Here is an 18,989-nt window from a genome sequence, read left to right on the forward strand (position 1 = left end):
AAACAGCAGATTGTGGGGCCCCACCCCGACCCATAGGACCAGTGTCGGGTGAACGCTAACGTCAGTCATGCCTTGGGGTCACGGACACACCCACTGGTGCTACTCAGCACAAACATTAAGACTTACTGGAAACTCACAAGCAGAGAAGCGCAGGACCCCTGCTCTTACCCTCCCGCAGAGGCAGGCTCCTCATTCTACACCTGGGGAGGGGGCAGGAACCTGTTCGTGATGACGTAACAGCAGGTGCGTGCCCGTTAGAGGTTCTGGTCAGCCGGTTCTTCAGAGAACTGGTGAGAGAAAGCAAGAAGCTGAGGCTGCTGCTTGCTAAGATGCTTAACAGAGGAAGGGAATGAGCCTCCAAGGACACCGGAGTGTCTCTCCTCACAGGGGTCAGCGAAGCTCAGCAGGCAGGAGGAGAGCTTGGGAAAACACCCCCTCTCCCTTCTTGGAACAAGCCATCTGAGGATGGTGGCGCAATACCGGTTTGGAGTCACGACACCTCTTCTGCCCACCTTGACTTCCTGGATGGCTGGTCTGCTTCCTACTCTCGGAGGCCACCTGCACTGCAGACAGGACAGGCGCCAACTCTGCCTCAGGCAATTCTGTGGTCCCCTCCTGTCCCCACTTGGCATGGAAAGCTGGATAGCAACCAGGAACAGCCCTGCCGGGGTCTGGCTGTGTGAGGGGTAAAACTTCCCCTTCTCTTGCACAGAAGAACCCACGGCAGGGTCCTTTCAGAAGTCCCCTACCAGACAACACGTGTCCCAAGGAGCCTTTAGGCGTGCGGGGGGTGGCACTAGGCGAGCCAGACGGAGCAGCCTGGAGGCCTCCAGGGCCCCCTCCCCAGAAGGGACCCCTGGGCTTCTAGGACTTGTCATCAGTGCCACAATGAAGACCCAGGTGGGCAGCACCACCCGCTCACTCGGGCATCTGCTCAACAGCACCTGCCCTGCGCTGCCCCCGCCGGACGCGGCCCGGCCTCCACCTTTCCCTGGTGGTGCAGCTCTGGGCCCAGCACCACCCTTCTGCTCGGCAGACCTGTTTCTTGAGCTCACCTCCTGAGTCGCCCCACTAGTCCCCACCTCCTGTGACAGAGGTCAGAGAAACAAAAAGTGGCCTTTCATCCCGCCCCCCCCAAAAAAAACACACAAGGGCACAAGCCCTGGGCACTGGGCTGAGGCAGCCATGCTCCCTCCCTCAGCTTCCTCAAGAGCTGCCTTCTCAGCTGGGGCTGCCACCCCAGGGAGAGGAGGCCTGCGGGGTCTGCGGATGGGTGAACTGCTCTCTGGTGGTACCTGCGCTGGGGCTGGGCTGCAGGACTTCTGACCTGGAGCCCTAAGAACCAGCCGGGAGGTGGGGGAGGGAGGGAAGGCTCCTCGGTGCCAGAGGCGGCGGGAGACACCCTGTTAGAGCAGCACACACAGCCCCTGGGCCACGTTTATTAGAACCTGGAAGCCCACCCAGCGGCCCTCGTCCTATCAGAGGTGTGGTCCCCAAGGGCCCAGTGACAGGCCTCTCCACAGCAAACAGCCCCGAGGCCCTCCCTGGGCCAAAGCAGACAAAACAGTCCAATGTGTTCCTTTCCAGCAGGCAGGTGGTACCTCCCGAGCCTGCAGATGTCAGTTCGGGTCTGAGCGAAGGTCCTCCCCTGGGCTTCCAGCTCGCCAGCTCCGTGCCAGCCTCCACTCCACGGCTTTCCTGAGCCAGGCTGAGAGGTCCGAGGCGGCTGTGCCCTCCCGGGAGCCTAACTGCCGAAGTACTCCTGCTGGAACTTCTGGAAGTCTTCCTCAGTGAACACGGTGCCCTCGGCCTTCTTCTTCTTCTTAGTCTTGCCCACAGGCCGGTCACAGGCCTTGCGGCCCCGGTCCTGGCGCACAATCTTGGGGGGTGTGAGAGTCAGGAGCCCTGGGTGGGGACTCCCAGCCACTTACAGCCACACAACCTGGTGCAGCCGACCAAGTGCCACCCTCTCACCTGGCCCTCACACCGTCCCGGGAGGCAGGGCGTGTGGTTTCCATTTACAGAGGAGCCAGCGGAGGCCCACAGGGGTCCCAGGGGAGCAAGGCCAGGCCCGGCCTCCCACCTTCCCCACACTGCTCTCGGCCCTCCAGGGGGAGGCCCCTCACAGCACAGCGGGGTGTCCAGCTCTTAGGAGCCTGGAGGGGGCTCCACCCTCCAGCCTATGCTCAGGGCTGAGACTCCCACAGATCCCAGGAACAGCCTCAGTTCTCACCCCCCAGGTTCCTTCCCACAGCCCATCCCCCTGACGAACCTGCTGGGTGACGGATTCGGCCACTGTGCTTCTTACACTAGTCATAAACCTCAGGTTTACTCCAAGGTAACCTCGACGCTCTCGCTTCTGGAACTCAGCTGTGGATGGCAGGCAGGGTGGCATCATTTCAGATTCACTCCCTGGAAGCCGCCTGGGTCCCCTCCTGACATCTCCCCACCCCACTCCCACCTCCCATGGCCCTACCAAAAGCCCTGTCGTCCCTTCCCCAGGCTGCTGCAACAGCCTGGGCTCTTCTGTCAAAACCACACTCCACACAGACCCTGCTCAAAGTCCCCCTTGGTTCCACCTGCTCAAGTGATTTACTCAACAAAGGTGGCCTGGGCACTTACTGTGTGTGTGTCAGCCACTGTTCTAGGTGCAAGAGCACAGAGCAGGAAACAGAACAGACAAAAAGTCCTGCCCTCATGGAACTTCCATTCCGTGGGAAGAGAGATGGTACACAAGGTAAACGGTACTTCAGAGGGTGATCATTTTATGGAGAAAAAGAGAATAGTAAACAGAAATGAGAGATGCTGGGGGGAGGGTTGCAATTCCAAACAGGAGGCTCTGAGAAGGCCTCAATGAAATGAATTCTGAGCAAAGACTGGAGGGAGAGAGTGTGACACTGTGGGAGAAGAGCATTCTGGGTAGAGGGAACAGCCAGTGCAAAGGCTCTGAAGCAGAAGTGTGACTAATGTGCTTGAAGAACAGAAAGTGGTTGGACAGAGAGGGGAGAAGCCGAGGAGACAAAGCTGGAAGGAGCAGATCATGTGGGGCCTGAGCAGGCACCGACAGACTCAGGCTCTCACGCTGGTGGGTGCAGGGCAGAGGAGAGACAGGTCTGACTTTACAGGATCACTTCGGCTGCTATGGTGAGAACAAGATTACTAGGGGAGGGGGCAGTGGAAGGGAGACCAGATAGGAGGTTTCTGCAATAATCCAGGCAAGAGATGGTGTGTAGCTCAGACCAAGGTGGCAGCCACAGAGGTGTTCTTTAGGTTGGCCACTGAGGGTTGAGAGAGTCCCCTCAGTCCTCAGTCGTGTGCCATGACACGGTGGTGGGGCGGGGGCTGGGATGGAGGAGTGACCTCCCTCGGGCCCCTTGTGTGCCTGTTCCACACCAGCACCACTGTGGCTCAACCCAGGCTCACTTTCCTGCCTCCACACTTTTGCTCATGCTGTATTTCCTCGGAATTCATAGTTCTTTTAACAAACAACTTGAACACCTTTTATGCACGAGGCCCTGGGGATTCAAAGACACACTAGGAGCTCACCAAGTCCTGCCACAGGTCAAAAACACCCTGCATTCCTGCCCACTCCACCTCCTCAAGTCTGTAGGTCTCGTTAAGTGGCGCCACATCCCCCAAGACATTCCGTACTCGCTGACTCCCTCTGCCTCCATCCTCACAGCCAATTCACCACTGACGCCATCAATGCCCCCTCCTCACCGCATCTTCCACCTGCACAATTCTCTTATCTCCGCACCATCACCACCGCCCAGGCCATAGCATCTTGAAGCAGTAGGTGGGATCAGGGCTCTGGAGACAATCTGCCTGGTTTCTACCTGTACTATCTGGGCAGGGGCCTGTTTCTGCTTCTGTAAAATGGAGGTAATGATAGTGCCGACCTCACAGGGTTGCTGGGAGCAATTACACGAGCAAACATTTGTACGAGGCTTAGAACAGCACCTGGCACACGGAGTATTAATTTTATTTAATGCTCCGTCTCTGACCCTCGTTCCCTGTATGTCACTTTGACCAGGCTTCTTTTTTTCCAAGATTTCAAAGGCAATAAACTTCTTTCTGACTCCGCATATGCCATTCTCCCTAGAATACCCTTCCCCGGTTCACTCGTATACTTCCATCGGGTCTGGGCTTAACTGTTGCTTCCTCAGAGAAACCCGATTCGGCCTTTCATTCTAAGTTCCTCTCAGAGCACCACAGTCTTAATGCATAGACCCTATCACAGCAACCATACGCTGATTTTGAAACTCTTCGATGCTTCTCTCCCTACTAGGGCTGTAGACCTTGAAGGCCGAGACAATGTGATTCGTTCACCTCCGTGTTCCCAGGGTCCCGCCCCACGCCCGTCGCACAGCAGGTATTCTAGAAACTCCTGGGTAACATTTCAAGCCCTCACTCTAGCGCCCCTTCCTCCCCGGCACCGCCCCCCGACCCCGGGAGCAGCGCGTCCAGCCCCTTCCCGAGCTCACCCAGCGCCGATTTGGGCACCTTTCCCTTGGCCGAGTTCCGCAGTTTCTGGGCCTGGGCCGCCTTTGCCTTCCGCTTCCGCTTCATCGGAGCCTCGCTCGTCTTGGTTTGGCCTGGCGCGTCCCTGGGGGCTGTAGGGGAAGAGAGGAACCGACTCGGTTCGGAGGGCGCTCAGGGTTCCCATCCCACTGAGGCTAAGCCCGGTCTGGATCGTTCGCACCCTCGGGGCTCCTGCCCCCAGCCCCTGCCGCCTTCCCGCCCGGGCTGGACGTCTCTGGGAAGAAGCTCCTCACCCTCAGGCACCCCCAAAAGCTCCAAACCTCGCCGCAGCAAGGAAACCGACATAGCGGTGCTTAGCTCCGCCCACACGCCTCAACTACTTCCGCCTTGGCCGCCCTTGTCGTTTCGGTGGAAACGCGAGCTAGAACAAAAGGTTCCGCAGTGGGCGGGCGGAAGTGCCCACCTTCCTTAGGACGCAGGCGTTGGGTTTACCACTGGGCGGGATCTGGAGGCGGGGCCAACGCGCCGAAGGACGCATTTGTCGTCCAATCGCAACCCCACCGACCCTTTGGGAGCCAGGCCCCGCCTTCTCCCGGAAACCGTCCACCGCTAGCCCAGCCTGGTGGGTCAGTCCTATCGCGTCAAGCGTCTCCGTAGTGGGCGGGGCCGGGCTCGGGACGGAGTGTTAGTATTCTGAATTTTTACGAAAAAGGGGAATGTATTTTTGGAAGTATTATACTACAACCAGAGCAACGTATCGCACAGATCTAGTTCGGCATGAGAATCCAGCTATCTTCCATTAGAGACATTTGCAAAAATGCAAAACAATATCAGTGTTTTCCCACTATTTTGTTTTGTTTTCATTAAAATATGTCACTTATGTTAATATGTGGACTTGTTATTGTTGTTTTAAATGAATTAATAAGTATTTTTTAAAATTCTGTTTTAGTTTCTAACATGGTAACTCTTGTTAGTTACACATACAAAAGCTCTTTGGGATCCTGAATTTTTTTGAGTAAAGAGTTCTTAGACAAAATAGTTTGAGAACTTCTGGCTTAGAAATTAGTACTCTTCTTGCTGTGGGGAGGAAACCTGTCTTGTTCACTGCTCCATCTGCAGCTCCTAGCCCAGTACTTGGCATGCAGAAGGCACTCAGTAAATCAGTGGTGAATGAGGGGGAACCACTGAATTCACCGTACAAACATGTTCTGAGATCCTTTTGTATACATGACACTAGAGTGTAGGACATGGAGGTGACTCAGTTGGTCCTTTGTGAATGAACCTCACTAACCTCCATCAGCTAGTCCAGGAGGGAAAAACCTAAACAGATGTTAATAATAACAAACATTGTGTCAAGGTGCTGTCTTAAGTGTTTTACATTTGTTAACTCACTTATACCACCACTGCCCTCCCCTCCTCTGGAGCAGGAACAACTGCTTCCCCCATTTTACAAATGAGGAAAGGGGCACAGAGAGGCCAAGGAACCTGTCCAGGTCACAAGGTGGTGTCAGAGCTGGGAATCAAGACAGACAGCCTGGCCTGAGCAGTTATGCACTGCTCCCCAGTGCCACCCACCCAGGAGAGCATTGCAGGGGCGCTGGGTGGGAGTCAGGAGGACTCTGGAGGAGAAGAGGAGCCGGCCATGTGGGAGGGGAGTATCTCAGGCAGGAGGATCCTGTAGTGAGGGCATGTCCCTTGGGACAGGAGTGGCCCCAGAGGAGCAAGGAGGGCTGCATGGTTTCATTGGCATCAGGCTCCACGGATTTGCCCTGAGGGTTGTGGGTCCCCTGGAGCTCAGTGATGCTGTCAGACAGGCTCTTTTTCTCCTGCTTCTGAAATAGCCAGATTGTTTTTTAATTTCTTTTATTATCTTCATTTATTGTTTTATTTTAATTTTTTTGTTGTTGTTGCACCAGAGTCCTAGCTGTGGCAGGAGGGCTCCTTAGTTGTGGCATGCGAACTCTTAGTTGTGGTATGCATGTGGGATCTAGTTCCCTGAGCAGGGATCAAACCTGGGCCCCCTGAAAGAGGAGCATGGAGTCTTAACCACTGCCCACAAGGGAAGTCCCACTCATTTATTGTTTATTGACTGTTTCCTCACCCATTCTCCACTGTAAACTCTACAAAGGCAGGGATCTTTCTTTGTTCACCAGCGCCTGGAACAGAGCCTGGCATACAGTAAGGGCTCCATAAATGCACGAATCAGATAGATGAAGGCAGAGATGTCCAGGTGGGATGAGTGAGTCCGCCCCTCAGGAGGGCAAAGGACCAAACTCCACCGTACCTCTTTCTCCTCCCGACCTGGGGTGGTCAGAACACGGTCCCCAGGGTGGAGGGACATTTTGTGTTCCAATGTCCCAGCGAAGCAGTAGATTCTTGCAGCGTCTCTGCCAAACTCTGGAGGGGCCGAGCGGCCACTCTGGCCACTAGGTGGCGCCGCAGGACAGCTGTCTCGCGCGGCGCGGCACCGTGATCTGGTCCGCCGCCGTCCAGGCTGGGGTGTCCGAGAGTGGGGTCTGGACGCCCCTCGACGTCAGCTGGCTCTTTGCGGCCAGCCCTGCGTGGCCCTGGCTTCCGGCTGTCCCTGCCCCGCGGCCTTCCAAGACTGAATGGGGAAGCTGAGGCAGAGCCACCAGGCTGGGCTGCCCAGCGGGGACATGAGGCTTTCTTCCGGAAAGGTGTGCACATGACAGCTGGGCACTCACTCGCTCAATCCCTTAATAGACAGTGCCTCAGTTTGTTCATCTGTTAAATGGGACTTAGCTCCGTAATAAAGTGGGTGTGAGGAGCAAGTAAGTTAATACGGGTAAAGCTCTTATTACCCGAATAGGAACTGGGTGGGTCAGTGGTGTTACAGACGGGTCCGCCCCACTCTGAGCAAGAAAGAGGTGCCCGCATATGGGCACCTAAAAAGTGCCAGGCCTGTCTTGAACCCCTGATGGGACAGGCTGTGAAAGGGCAGCTCCCTCCTGCTCTGTCCCTGTCCCTGTGGGGGGTGGAGGGCGGGAGTCGTGAGGTCTCACAGGTGGGTTTCTGTCCTGGTTGCCTGGCTTCAGGGTGCTTTCCTGCCCTCAGCCTCATCTACACGTGGGAATGCTGGGCCCTGGCCCTTCTCTGGATGCCTCTCGGTGCCTGCTCAGCCCAGGCCCTGGGCCACACAGAAGGAGCATCACAGTGAGGTGGCCACCTCCCTAGCCTCTGTCGCCCACGTGCCCCATCCCGGTCTCCTTCCTGGCCTTTCTGGAACCAACTTAACCTCACTAGGCCTTGGTGGGGGGAACCCCAAGGCTCAGAGGGAGGTAGAGTCTTCTGCAGGGTCACAGGGTATTTCAAGAGCAGAGGGAAAACTAGAACCCAGGTCTCTGAGTCCTGAGCAATAGCGTGGGTGAGCGTGTGTGTGTGACCTTTTTGAATTGTGTGTTGGGGGGGACACCTGGGATCTTGTAATTTGCTTTTGCCTCACCATCTTTCTGTGTGTCTCTGTCTCCTTATCTCTGACTCTTTCCTTCTCTTCTGCAGTCACCACCCCCCTTCCCCCCAAGTTCCTGGCCTTTCTCCACCTTCAAATTGAAAACCCAAATGGAATTTCCAATTGCCTCTTCTGACCGGTGATCGTCTGGCCCTCTCCCTTCTCTCTGCTGCCTGGCCCTGCGTTACTTCCAAGGCCCCTCTCCCTCCCTCCCTCTCACTTCCTACTCCTGCCATCAGTGGCTTTGAAGTGTGTTCACAAGACCTCTCAAGAGAAAATCCATTTCTGTGCTGTCTGGTTCTAAATGGGCGAGGAATGGGCTCCTTTCGGCCTCTGGTTTCATCACATCCCTCTCAGGGTCTCTGGAGCTTTCTTTTCTGAGAGGTGATGCTCCTGCCTCAGGTCTCATTTCCTCCTGACCAGGCTGTCACCAGGCAATCACTCCTGCTCAGTCCCCCCGGGTGGGGGAGGGCACCGTGGGCAGAGGGAAGGGTTGGGAGATGGGCAGGGCTGGGGGAACCCCCAGGGGGCTGGGACTGATGCAGATGCTCTGGGCTTCCCGGCCTGGGCTCACACAGCTGTGTACCCCAAAGCAGGCCACCTTCTTTCTCCAGACCTGTTTCCTCCTCTGTGAATTGGGCTTTGAGAAATATTGTCCAGCCCTCCTCCCACGGCTGAGGGTGGTGGGGACCCAGAGCTTCTGGCTCCGGGGTCCTGAGGTCTGGAGGGAGCACGCGTTCTGGAGCCAGGCTGTGTAGGTTCCGATTCTGGCTTTTTCATTCACTCGCTGTGTGACTTTGGGCAAGTCACATAACCTCTCTGTGCCTTGGATTCCTCATCTGTATGTTGATTATAATAACGGTCCCTACCTTGCAGGGTGGCTGTGAGGACTGAGTACAAAGTATATACTTGGAAAAGCACGTTGGGCACAGAGTAAGCACGACATGTTTGAAAATAAAGGATTGCCATGTGGGCCAGCAGTGTGCCCGTGGGACCCGTGTCCACGTTTGTGAGTGTGACCTGCACATGTATGTAGCTGCTGGACCTCCATGCTTTTGTGATCAGCACAAGGGGAGAGTAATGCTCCAGAGCCTGGAGTGAGCGGGTCTGTGTTCAAATGCAGCCTTTGCCACCTACCAGCTGTGTGACCCGGGGAAGGGCTCTTGTGGGCGCTGGTGGTGCCTCCCTCAGGGGTGTGTGGAGGGGGAGGGTGCAGTGGGAGTTTGCATGGCATGTTCTCATCACCAGGCCTGGCACTTAATCTTCTATTCACTCAATAAACATCTGCTGAGCCCATACTAGGAGCCGGGCCATGTGCAGGGAAGTGGATTTTAGGTGAACAAGGGATCTGGGTCCCGTGCTGCTCACACACTCGTGTTACACTCTCGGCAGGTGTGAGCCTTTTCTGCCTCTTGAGGGCCTGTGTTTGTGACCCCAGGGTTTGTGGAGTTTAGGGTGGTGCGCATAGACACTCCCCAGGGACAGCAGCCTGTCTGGGGGTGTCCAGGCAGAGGCAGAGTAACTTCTTTTCAACGATTTGAAAAGACAAAATTGCTGGCATGACTGATTTTAAGAACTTAATAAAGACACAGGAAGAAGCTGCTAGAAATTCTCCACGGAGGTCTGGGGTCAGATAGTGGCTCTGGGTGGGGGGTCAAGGGTGGAATATTTTGAAGGGCTCAACGCTGACCAGCCAAAGGCACAGCTCTGCCACTAAGCTGCTGTGTGACCGTGGCACATCCCTTGGGCCTCAGTTCCCCCTGGGGTGCGATGGGAGGAGTCCCCCAGCCCTGCCAGGCCCCCAGGGCCGCTGAGAGGTTGTGAGATTACAGGGAGAGGAAGGGTGAGCCTGGAAGAGTTAGGGGAGGACTTGAGGGGCCCTCAGCAAGCCAGCACCCCCACCTCCAGCCAGCTCTTGCTCTGAGACCTCACCACCACGGAGGGGGTCCTTGGGCAGAGCAGACCTTGGGGACTTGTCCTCGCTGTGAGATCCTGAATAAGTCCCTTCTCTGCTCGGGGCCTCAGGGTCCCCATCTGGGCAGTGGGGACAGACGCCAGGAGTATAGTGGTTGTGAAAATGTCAGAATAGGGCTCTGGGTGGAGCAGAGGGTGAGTAGTCGGAGGGGGGGGTTCTGGCTCCCCAGGGACTGGGAAGGATTCAGTCCCTTCCAGCCTCAGCTTTTAAATTCTAATTACATCTCCATTAAAATGCAAATTTCCAACAAACACCCGGAATGGAGGCCCTGTTGTCATGGCAACTGGAGTCTGAGGTTGGGGAGAGGGGAGCTGGTCTCCATCTCCTGAACCTTCCTGACCAAGCTGGGGCCTGCCTGGGAACCCCACTCCTCCCCCTCTCAGAACTCTGAGCATTTCATCCACAGCTTGGGGGTCTCCTGCCCTGAGGCTCGGTCTTTAGGGGAAGCTGGGTAACATTGCTGAAGTCATTTCCCTTCTTGGCCCTAGTAGCTCCATTTGCGAACTGGGGATATAGGCCTCTCTCGCAGGGTCATCCCGGGGATTCAGTGATTTAACGTGTGGGACATCAGGGAAGGGAGCGTCTGCCCTCCAGATGCAGTTCCAGGGTACTTGATGAAGCCATGGCCTGGACCCCTCCCCGTGAAGAATAAGGTGTCTCTTGCCCTGGAGTTCTAGCCTCTGCTCCATCCCTTAACCAAGAGCCAAAAGAGCCAGAGTGACCTTCAAGTCCTGTGTACGCTCAGTTCTTCAGGTTGGAGCTTCCCTTACACTAATACTGTAGCCATTTGACTCTTTTTTTTTTTAACATCTTTTTTGGAGTATAATTGCTTTACAATGGTGTGTTAGTTTCTGCTTTATAACAAAGTGAATCAGCTATACATATACATATATCCCCATATCTCCTCCCTCTTGCATCCTCCTCCCTCCCTCCCTATCCCATCCCTCTAGGTGGTCACAAAGCACCGAGCTGATCTCCCTGTGCTATGCGGCTGCTTCCCACTAGCTATCTGTTTCATGTTTGGTAGTGTATATATGTCCCTGCCACTCTCTCACTTCATCCCAGCTTACCCTTCCCCCTCCCCGTGTCCTCTATGTCTGCATCTTTATTCCTGTCCTGCCCAGAACCCTTTTTTCCAGTTTTTTTAGATTCCATACATATGTGTTAGCATACAGTATTTGTTTTTCTCTTTCTGACTTACTTCACTCTGTAGGACAGACTCTAGGTCCATCCACCTCGCTACAAATAACTGAATTTCGTTCCTTTTTATGGCTGAGTAATATTCCATTGTGTATGTGTGCCACATCTTCCTTATCCATTCATCTGTCGACAGACACTTAGGTTGCTTCCATGTCCTTAGCCATTTGACTTTATGCTGTTCTTTCCTTGCAAGGGGGACATGGGTGCCTAAAAAGTGCTGGGGGGATCTCTCTATCCCCAGTGGATCTGAAAACAAGGGAGGATAAACAGAAAGAGCTTTGGGAAGGGAAAAGAGCGCTGGCCAAAGAAGCAGGAAGGGATGCCTATATGGAGGGAGAAGTTGTTTCTCTTTTTGCCTCTGTTGCTAGGAAGCTCCGGTTGGATAGCATTATTACTGTGCTGTAGTAATAAAGGTAACTGATTACATTATTGTATTACATTACTGTATTATTCAACTGTAGTGTGTCCATTGCAACTTTCTAATGTATCTAGCTCATTCCTGTTCCCTAAATGATTTCTAATCTTTTATTTCACTTTCTAAGAAACCCTCTTTAGAAATAGCTGAGAGTATAAATGATAAATTAACAATTATGACAGCGAGAGAAAGAATGAGCATGGGCTGTTCTGTGCAAACCTTTCAGCTCCTGAACTTCTGGGTGATTGTGGCCTTATGCTAAGTGCTGGGAGGGGAAGACAGGGGTGGGGAGTAACGGCTGTAAAATGCGACTGATGATTGATTTTGAGTTCTTGATGCTAAAGTGGTAAGATTGCATCCCTGCAAGGACAAGGGTGGGGCTCTAGGGGCTGGTCTTGGAGGGGCCAGATACTGAACAAGACAGGGGCTCAGTTCTCAGAAGTGGCCAGAGAATGTGCATTAACTCTCTTACCAGTCATGACTGGACAGTGCTGGTGTTTACATCAGCTCCCCTACCTCTACCGCTGCTTCCTTTGCAATTAGGTAGGGTAGGAAATTAGTTCTGGCTGATGGAGTGTTGGTGGAGGGGATGATGCCACTCTGGGCCTGGCCAGGCTCTTGCAAGCATCCCTTGCAAGCTTCAGCTCATGCTTCTTGCTACCATGACCTTGGTACATTATACTGTGGATGGCAGAGGATGGTCCAGTTGAACTGTGACACAGATAAGCAATAAACTCTTCTTTTTTTTTTAAATAAATTTATTTACTTATTTATGGCTGCGTTGGGTCTTCATTGCTGCATGTGGGCTTTCTCTAGTTGCGGTGAGCAGGGGCTACTCTTCATTGCGGTGTGGAGGCTTCTCACTGCGGTGGCTTCTCTTGTTGCGGAGCATGGGTTCTAGGCGCGCGGGCTTCAGTAGTTGTGGAGCGTGGGCTCGGAGTTGTGGCGCACGGGCTTAGCTGCTGCTTGGCATGTGGGATCTTCCCGGACCAGGGCTCGACCCCGTGTCGCCTGCATTGGCAGGCGGATTCTTAACCACTGCACCACCAGGGAAGCCCAAGCAATAAACTTTTGTTGTTATAGTTTTTATAGCTCTGAGATTTCAGGATCGATTTGTTACCACAGCACAGCCAGTCACATCCTGACTAATACACCTCCCAGTTTCCCTCCTGGCAGTCCCCAGGAGCCTCCAGGAGGTCAGGCTGGGGGTCTGGAATGACCAGTGTCATGTGAGGTTTATGAACAGAGGCAGAACGAGGAGGCTTTGTCATGGCTTCAGGGTCCCATGTCTGTTCGGTGGTGAAAACCCTGGTCCCCTGCAGGCGCAGGCTTCAAGGATGCAGAGGACGAAGAAGCTGGAGCTGGAGCTTCAGGCCTGGGGGTGTACTGAGACTTTGGCCAGGCCTCTGGGGCTTCCTCAACCACAGAGGAGGAGGCCCCAGCGTCCTGAGATGCTCAGAGGGGACACTTAGAGAGGAACAAGGGTCAGAGGCTGGGGCTCTCATCGCACTCCTGTGCGTCCTTGCTCTCAGCCCAGGAGAGGCAGCCCTCTTTGATCCTCTTTGCCAACCCGTGAAAAGAGAAGGTGTGAAACGTCTGACTCTCTTCACCCCACACAGGTGGAGCTGAGGGTGCAGGGGCCAGGGGCTGGGCGGGTGGTGGGGACGTCCCTGGACCCCAGAGCCCCTAATTGGGTGTGTCCTGAGAGGATGCCTCCCAGTCAGGAGCCTGGCATCAGGAGTCAGATGTGGCCAGAGGGGAATCGCAGGATCTCCCAGAAGGAAGCAGAGTTGGTAGAGATTTGCACCAATAACTCCACCAAGGACCCGCAAGAGGGGCCAGTTCACTCCATCCCAACCCAGCTGGTCCAACCCAGCCAACAGTGCCAGAGGGTCTGCTTTTGCCCGCTGGGCTTTGGAGACACAGAGAAGGAATGCTCTGCCCCCACCACTGTCAAGGAGCCTGGGGAAGACGGGTGACAGTGCCCCTTGGCTGTGTGATTAGGGCTGGCAGGCCTGAGGAAGAGGGGCTGGGAGTGAGGGGAGCATCTGTTAGAGGCCTTCTTCTCTGAGGGCAGGACTGGCTACCTATTTGTGGATTCCAGTGCAAAATAAAAGTGTGGGGCCCCTTGTTCAAAAATAATTGAGATGGGGGAACTTCCCTGGTGGTCCAGTGGTTAAGACTCCACGCTCCCAATGCAGGGGGCCCAGGCTCGATCCCTGGTCAGGGAACTAGATTCCACGTGCTGCAACTAAGGGTTCGCATGCCGCAACTAAAAGATCCCACACACCGCAACGAAGATCCCGCGTACCACAGTTAAAGACCTGGCACAACCCAATAACTAACTAACTAAATAAATAAATATTAAAAAAATAATAACTATTAAAAAATAATTGAGATGGTGAGCTGAGAGCAGAGCATTAAACTAAGCATGAGGCCCTTCCGGGGGCGGGGGGAGGGGAGCCCCGTGGGACTGTGCCTGTCACACCCCAGTGATGTTGCCCTTCCCGAGGGTGAGGGCACACGGGTTGCCTGGAAGGGTTTTCCTAAGACGCTCTCACCCCACCCTCCCAGCACAGGAACCAGACAGCCTGGTTCAGGTCCTGTGTGAGACCAGGGGCCAGAGACCCACCCTGCCTGTGCCTCGGTTTCCTCATCTGCAAAATGAAAAGAATGACACCCACCTTCTAGGGCTGTGAGGACTCAGGAGTGCTAGCACGTAAAGCCTCGAGCCAGCATGGGGCAGTAATGGATCCACAGCTGGATCACCCTGGGATCTTCAAATTACCGTGGCCTGCCCCCCAACACCCCACTCCCCGCACCCCTCCCTGCTGTTCCCTCCACAGCACTTACCAAGGTCTAACCACCAGATATTTTCCTTCCACTTTTTTTTTTTGCGATACGCGGGCCTCTCACTGCTGTGGCCTCTCCCGTTGCGGAGCACAGGCTCCGGACGTGCAGGCTCAGCGGCCATGGCTCACGGGCCCAGCCGCTCCGCGGCATGTGGGATCTTCCCGGACCGGGGCACGAACCCGTGTCCCCTGCATCGGCAGGCGGACTCTCAACCACTGCGCCACCAGGGAAGCCCTACTTCCACTTCTTATTCTTGTTTGTTGTCTGTCTTCTCAATCATGATGTGAGGGCCACAGAGCTTCTATACACCCTTTTTTCCCCTGAGTCTTTTGATTGAAGCCTTTAGTCCATTTACATTTAAATTAATTATTAAATGTAACAGGAGCGCACTTACCGCCATTTTGTTAATTACTTCTGGTTGTTCTTGTTGTTCTTCTCTGTTCCTTTCTTCTCTTCTCTCTTCCCTTGTGATCTGATGACTTTCTTTACTGTTATGTTTGTCTTCCTTTCTCTATTTTTTGTGTCTGCTATTGGTTTGTGGTTACCATGAGGTTTTATGTAACAACCTATGTGTATGGCAGTCTCTTGTAAGTGGATGGTCGCTTAAGTTTGAGTGTATTCTAAAAGGGCTACATTTTTACTCCCCCTCCCACATTTTATGTTTTTGCCGTCATATTTTACATCTTTTTGTTCTGTGTATCCCTTAACTCATTATTGTAGAATAGACGGTTTCACTGCTTTTGTCTTTTAACCTTCGTACTAGCTGTATAGGTGGTTGTTCTACTGCCTTTATTATATGTTTGTCTTTACTGTGAGATGTTCTCTTTCATAATATTTGTATTTCTAGTTATGGCCTTTTCTTTTCTTTTTAGAGGAATCCCTTTAACATTTCTTGTAAGGTTGGCTTAGTGGTGATGAACTCCTTTAGCTTTTGCTTGTCTGGGAAACAGTTTATATCTCGTTCTTGCCTGTAGCCGCAGACCCTCAAGTGGTGCCTGGCAGATGTTTGTTGAATGAATGAATGAATGTCAAGCCATTTGTTAGGTAAAAAATATTACTGAGCACTTACTATGTGCCGGAAACTGTTTCCTCATTCAGTATGAGCGAGGTTTGAGGCAGGAAGCGTGACAGGGGAGCAGAGTGAGTGTGAATGTGAGACGCTAGAGCCTGGTGTGATGGGTGGGGTACAGATGGTGTCCACAGACTCAGACAGGGAGATGGGTGGGAAGGCTTGGTTGGGAGGAGGGAGCATTCATTAGTTGTGTGGCTGTAACCTGTCACGGGGAGCTCACTCCTTAGTGGGCAGCCTGTTCCCTGGCAGGATGGCTCTCAGACTTGGAGAAGCTGCGGTAAAGTCAGCCCCTGGTGCCCACACTGTCTGCCAGCGTCTGTGCTTGAGGTCCTGTCTCTTGAATTGCCTGGACGGGAGGCAAAGCCCAGCCTGAGGACAGCGCAACTTGCAGCCTCAGTCTAGGAGGGAGTCCTGGGTGACAGCCCCCCAGGCCCCCGCACTGGGGCCCTGGCTTGGTGGACAGGGGCAGGAGATGTCCCCAGAGGGTCCTGGCAGCTCCACTCAACTCCTCTCCTGAGAAACAGGTAAAAGGAGGCTGGTGAGTCCACCAGCCCGTGGCTGGGCCACCCCAGGCTGTATGGCTTCTACATGAGCTCAGACCTCTCTCTAGGGCCCCAGACTCATGTCTCCATGGCCTCCTGGGCGTGTCCTCTGCTCTTGCATGTTGCATAAACCTCTCAGCTTCAACTTGTCCCAACTGGAGTTTGCTTTCCTCCCCCAAACCTGCTTCTCCTCTCCTCTGTCTCACGTCAGCCAGAAACTGGGGTGCCACTCTCCCCTTGTCCTTTACCCCCCATGAGAGGAGTCACCCGTCCTGTCCATTCAACTTTCTAAATCACCTCAGACTCTCCTGTCTCTCCACCTCCAGGACTACGCCCCAGCCCAGGTCATCAGCCCCTCTGGACAGCCTCTCATCTGCCCCCAGGCCTGTCCCCCTTCAGATGCTTCCTAGTGGCAGGAGTTGCTGGGCACCTTTTGCCTGTCCAGCTGGTGGCCCATGTGGCCCTTAGGGCTGCTGTTGCCCCATCTGCTGGCCCCTGGGTTGGCAACACACCCCCTCCCCACCATACAAACCTTTGTGCCTGGGGCACCATGGCTTTGGCTCCTACACAAATGGCTCCTAAGACCCCTCGGTCCTTGGGGTGGGGCGCTAGGCTGTGTCCCCGCCCCAGGTCTGGTCCCAGAATTGTCCCCTCTTCTGCTTCTGCTCTCACTTGTTCTCTGCCAGATGACCTCCTTCTGTGTCCTCCCAGGTCTCATCACTGGCTCCCATCCCTTCCCCACCCTCCCTGATGCTCCCAGGTGGAGGGAGCAGAGCATGGTGGTTAAGGGCATGACTCTGGGACCAGCTGCCTGGGTTCAAATCTTAGCTCCACCATCTATGGGCTGTGTGACCTTAGGCAAATTACTTAAACTCTCTGTGCTTTAGTTTCCTCATCATAAATTGTGCTTAACCATAATGTCAACCCTGTAAGTTGTTGTGAGGATTAAATGAACACATTCTAAGTGCCTTAGGAACGTAGCTATCATGTTTTTGGTGCCTATCCATTTACAGAGTGCTTTCCCAGTTAACCTCTGGTCCTCCCAGTTAATCTGTGACACAGATGTCTGACCTATTTGACAAATGAGGAAATTGAGGTTCCCACCTACTCAGTGCAATGGAGAGCCTGGAACTTGGTCAGACCTGGTGTGAGTTTAAGTTAGGTCATTTCCTGTGTGTCTTTGAGAGATGCCCTGCCCCTTCTAAGCCTGTTTCCTGATCTTTAAAGTCAGGATTATAAACCCTACTCTGCAGGACTCTAAGAACCCACTACTTCCCAGGTATGTGACCTTTAGCCAGGTTGCTCGCCTCTCAGTGCCTCAGTCTCCTCATCTGTAAAATGGGGGTGATAATACTAGCACCTACCTCATAGGACTGATGTGAAGGTTAAATGAGGTAATACGTGAAAGTGCTTAGAACAGTGCCTAGCTCACAGTAAAGACTGTATGAATGTCTGCCCTTATTATTATGTTGATGAAATTTGCAATAGGCACAAGATTTCCCAAATACTTCCAAGAGGTTCATCCCTGGAGTGTCAGCATCCTAGGATTAGACATCTCCTGGGATTCCTTGTCCGAGATGCGGCAGGTGGGGGTGGGGGTGGAGGTAGAGTTTATGGGCAGCGGCTTCGAGCCAGAAAGAAAACTGTTGAGTCCTGGTTGTGCCTCTTACCTACCTTATGGTCTTGGGCAAGTCATTTCCTCTCCTTGGAGCCTTGGTTTCCTCTTTTGCAAAACACAGATGGTAATATTGAGAGGTAAACGTTAAGTTGGATGCAGGGCCTGACAACAGAAGACCCTCAAGAAATGATTGCAGTGATTATGATGCCCCAGCACACGGAAGGGAGTCCACAACCAGTTCCCTGCTGTGTGAGCGAGCACTGTGTCTTTTAAAATAGTGGGGGGGTCCCCAATACCCCCTGCTTCCTCCACCAGCTGCTACCCTGCCCTCTGCCAGCACCTTGTTTGTCTCAAAGTCCAAGTCTGATGGAGGGATTCCCTTCAGGGAAAGTAGGGGGCACACACAGTCCCAGAGGAAAAGGGGACTACGGCCTCTCTTTCTCCCTTCTCTGAAACAGGAAAGGAAATCCTCCCTCCCTCTCGGAAACTATTGAGCATTTCCTCAGACTCCAGCTCAAAGCTCCTCAGAGACCCAAATGAATTAAAGATGTAATTAAATTAGGAATCGTTCATTATTTGAAGGCTGGGATTCTCTGGCAGGTGGGGTGGTGGAGGAGAGGGGGTGGGGCCATCTTTCTGCCAAGGCTGATAGATTCTCTCCTAAGGGATATGTATGGTCAAGCTGGGGCCCAGGGGCCTGGAAGAGAGAGCCAGCCCCCTCCCCACCTGCTCCATTCAGAAGGACATCCCTGTCGTCTCGGGCAGCTTCGGGATGCTCACTATCTCCCTGGACAACTGTGCACCAAGGCCCTTCCTCTCTCAGCCTCAGTTTTCTCATCTGCAAAATGAGACAAAGCAGGGAGGGAGGATTGTATTAAACTTCCCTTAAGGTTGCTTTATGCAGTAAGTTTCTGTCTAAGAACGTGGAGACCTCTCCCTTTGAACACCTGCACCAATCTCCTTGCTAGAAAAGTCAATTTGCACCCCTCCTCCCCAATCCTAGAATATTTAGTCAAGTGTTTCTTCAGTTCAGCTCACTCATCTAAATGGAAGGGAAACCCAGTAAGTGGGTATGACAGCCCCTATGCTGGCTGCTGGGGATACTGAGATGAGTGTGGTACTTCCTGCCCTGCAGAGTCCAGCAGAGGAGACAGAGAAGCTAGGCCTAGAAGGAGAAAAGGGGAAAGGAAGGCACTTCAGGTGTGTGAGTGGGAACAGCATGTGCAAAGGCCCTGGAGGCATGAGACAGCATAGGGAGGGGGCAAGTGTAATTGGGGGATGGGGGGGGGGGGGCAGGTGTGTGCCAGGGAATGGGGCTCCTGAGCCTGGCATGTGATGGGGAAAGGGAGGGTTAGCATGCTTC

General features: G+C 53.7%; 1 protein-coding gene across 1 annotated transcript; it reads right to left on the minus strand.

Moving 5' to 3' along the window:
* Positions 1–1,406: 1,406 nt before the first annotated feature.
* RPS19BP1 (ribosomal protein S19 binding protein 1) lies at positions 1,407–4,906 on the minus strand. The gene is made up of 4 exons (XM_027107710.1): positions 4,776–4,906; positions 4,485–4,613; positions 2,273–2,370; positions 1,407–1,879 (listed from the first exon to the last, which is right to left on the minus strand). The coding sequence occupies exons 1-4, from the start codon at positions 4,825–4,827 to the stop codon at positions 1,745–1,747; spliced, it is 414 nt and encodes a 137-aa protein (XP_026963511.1). The 5' UTR covers positions 4,828–4,906; the 3' UTR covers positions 1,407–1,744.
* Between the last annotated feature and the right edge of the window lie 14,083 nt (positions 4,907–18,989).

Source organism: Aethalodelphis obliquidens, unplaced genomic scaffold (genome assembly GCF_003676395.1).
Source record: "Aethalodelphis obliquidens isolate GAN/ISIS:26980383/991018 unplaced genomic scaffold, ASM367639v1 scaffold8, whole genome shotgun sequence".
Classification (NCBI taxonomy): domain Eukaryota; kingdom Metazoa; phylum Chordata; class Mammalia; order Artiodactyla; family Delphinidae; genus Aethalodelphis; species Aethalodelphis obliquidens.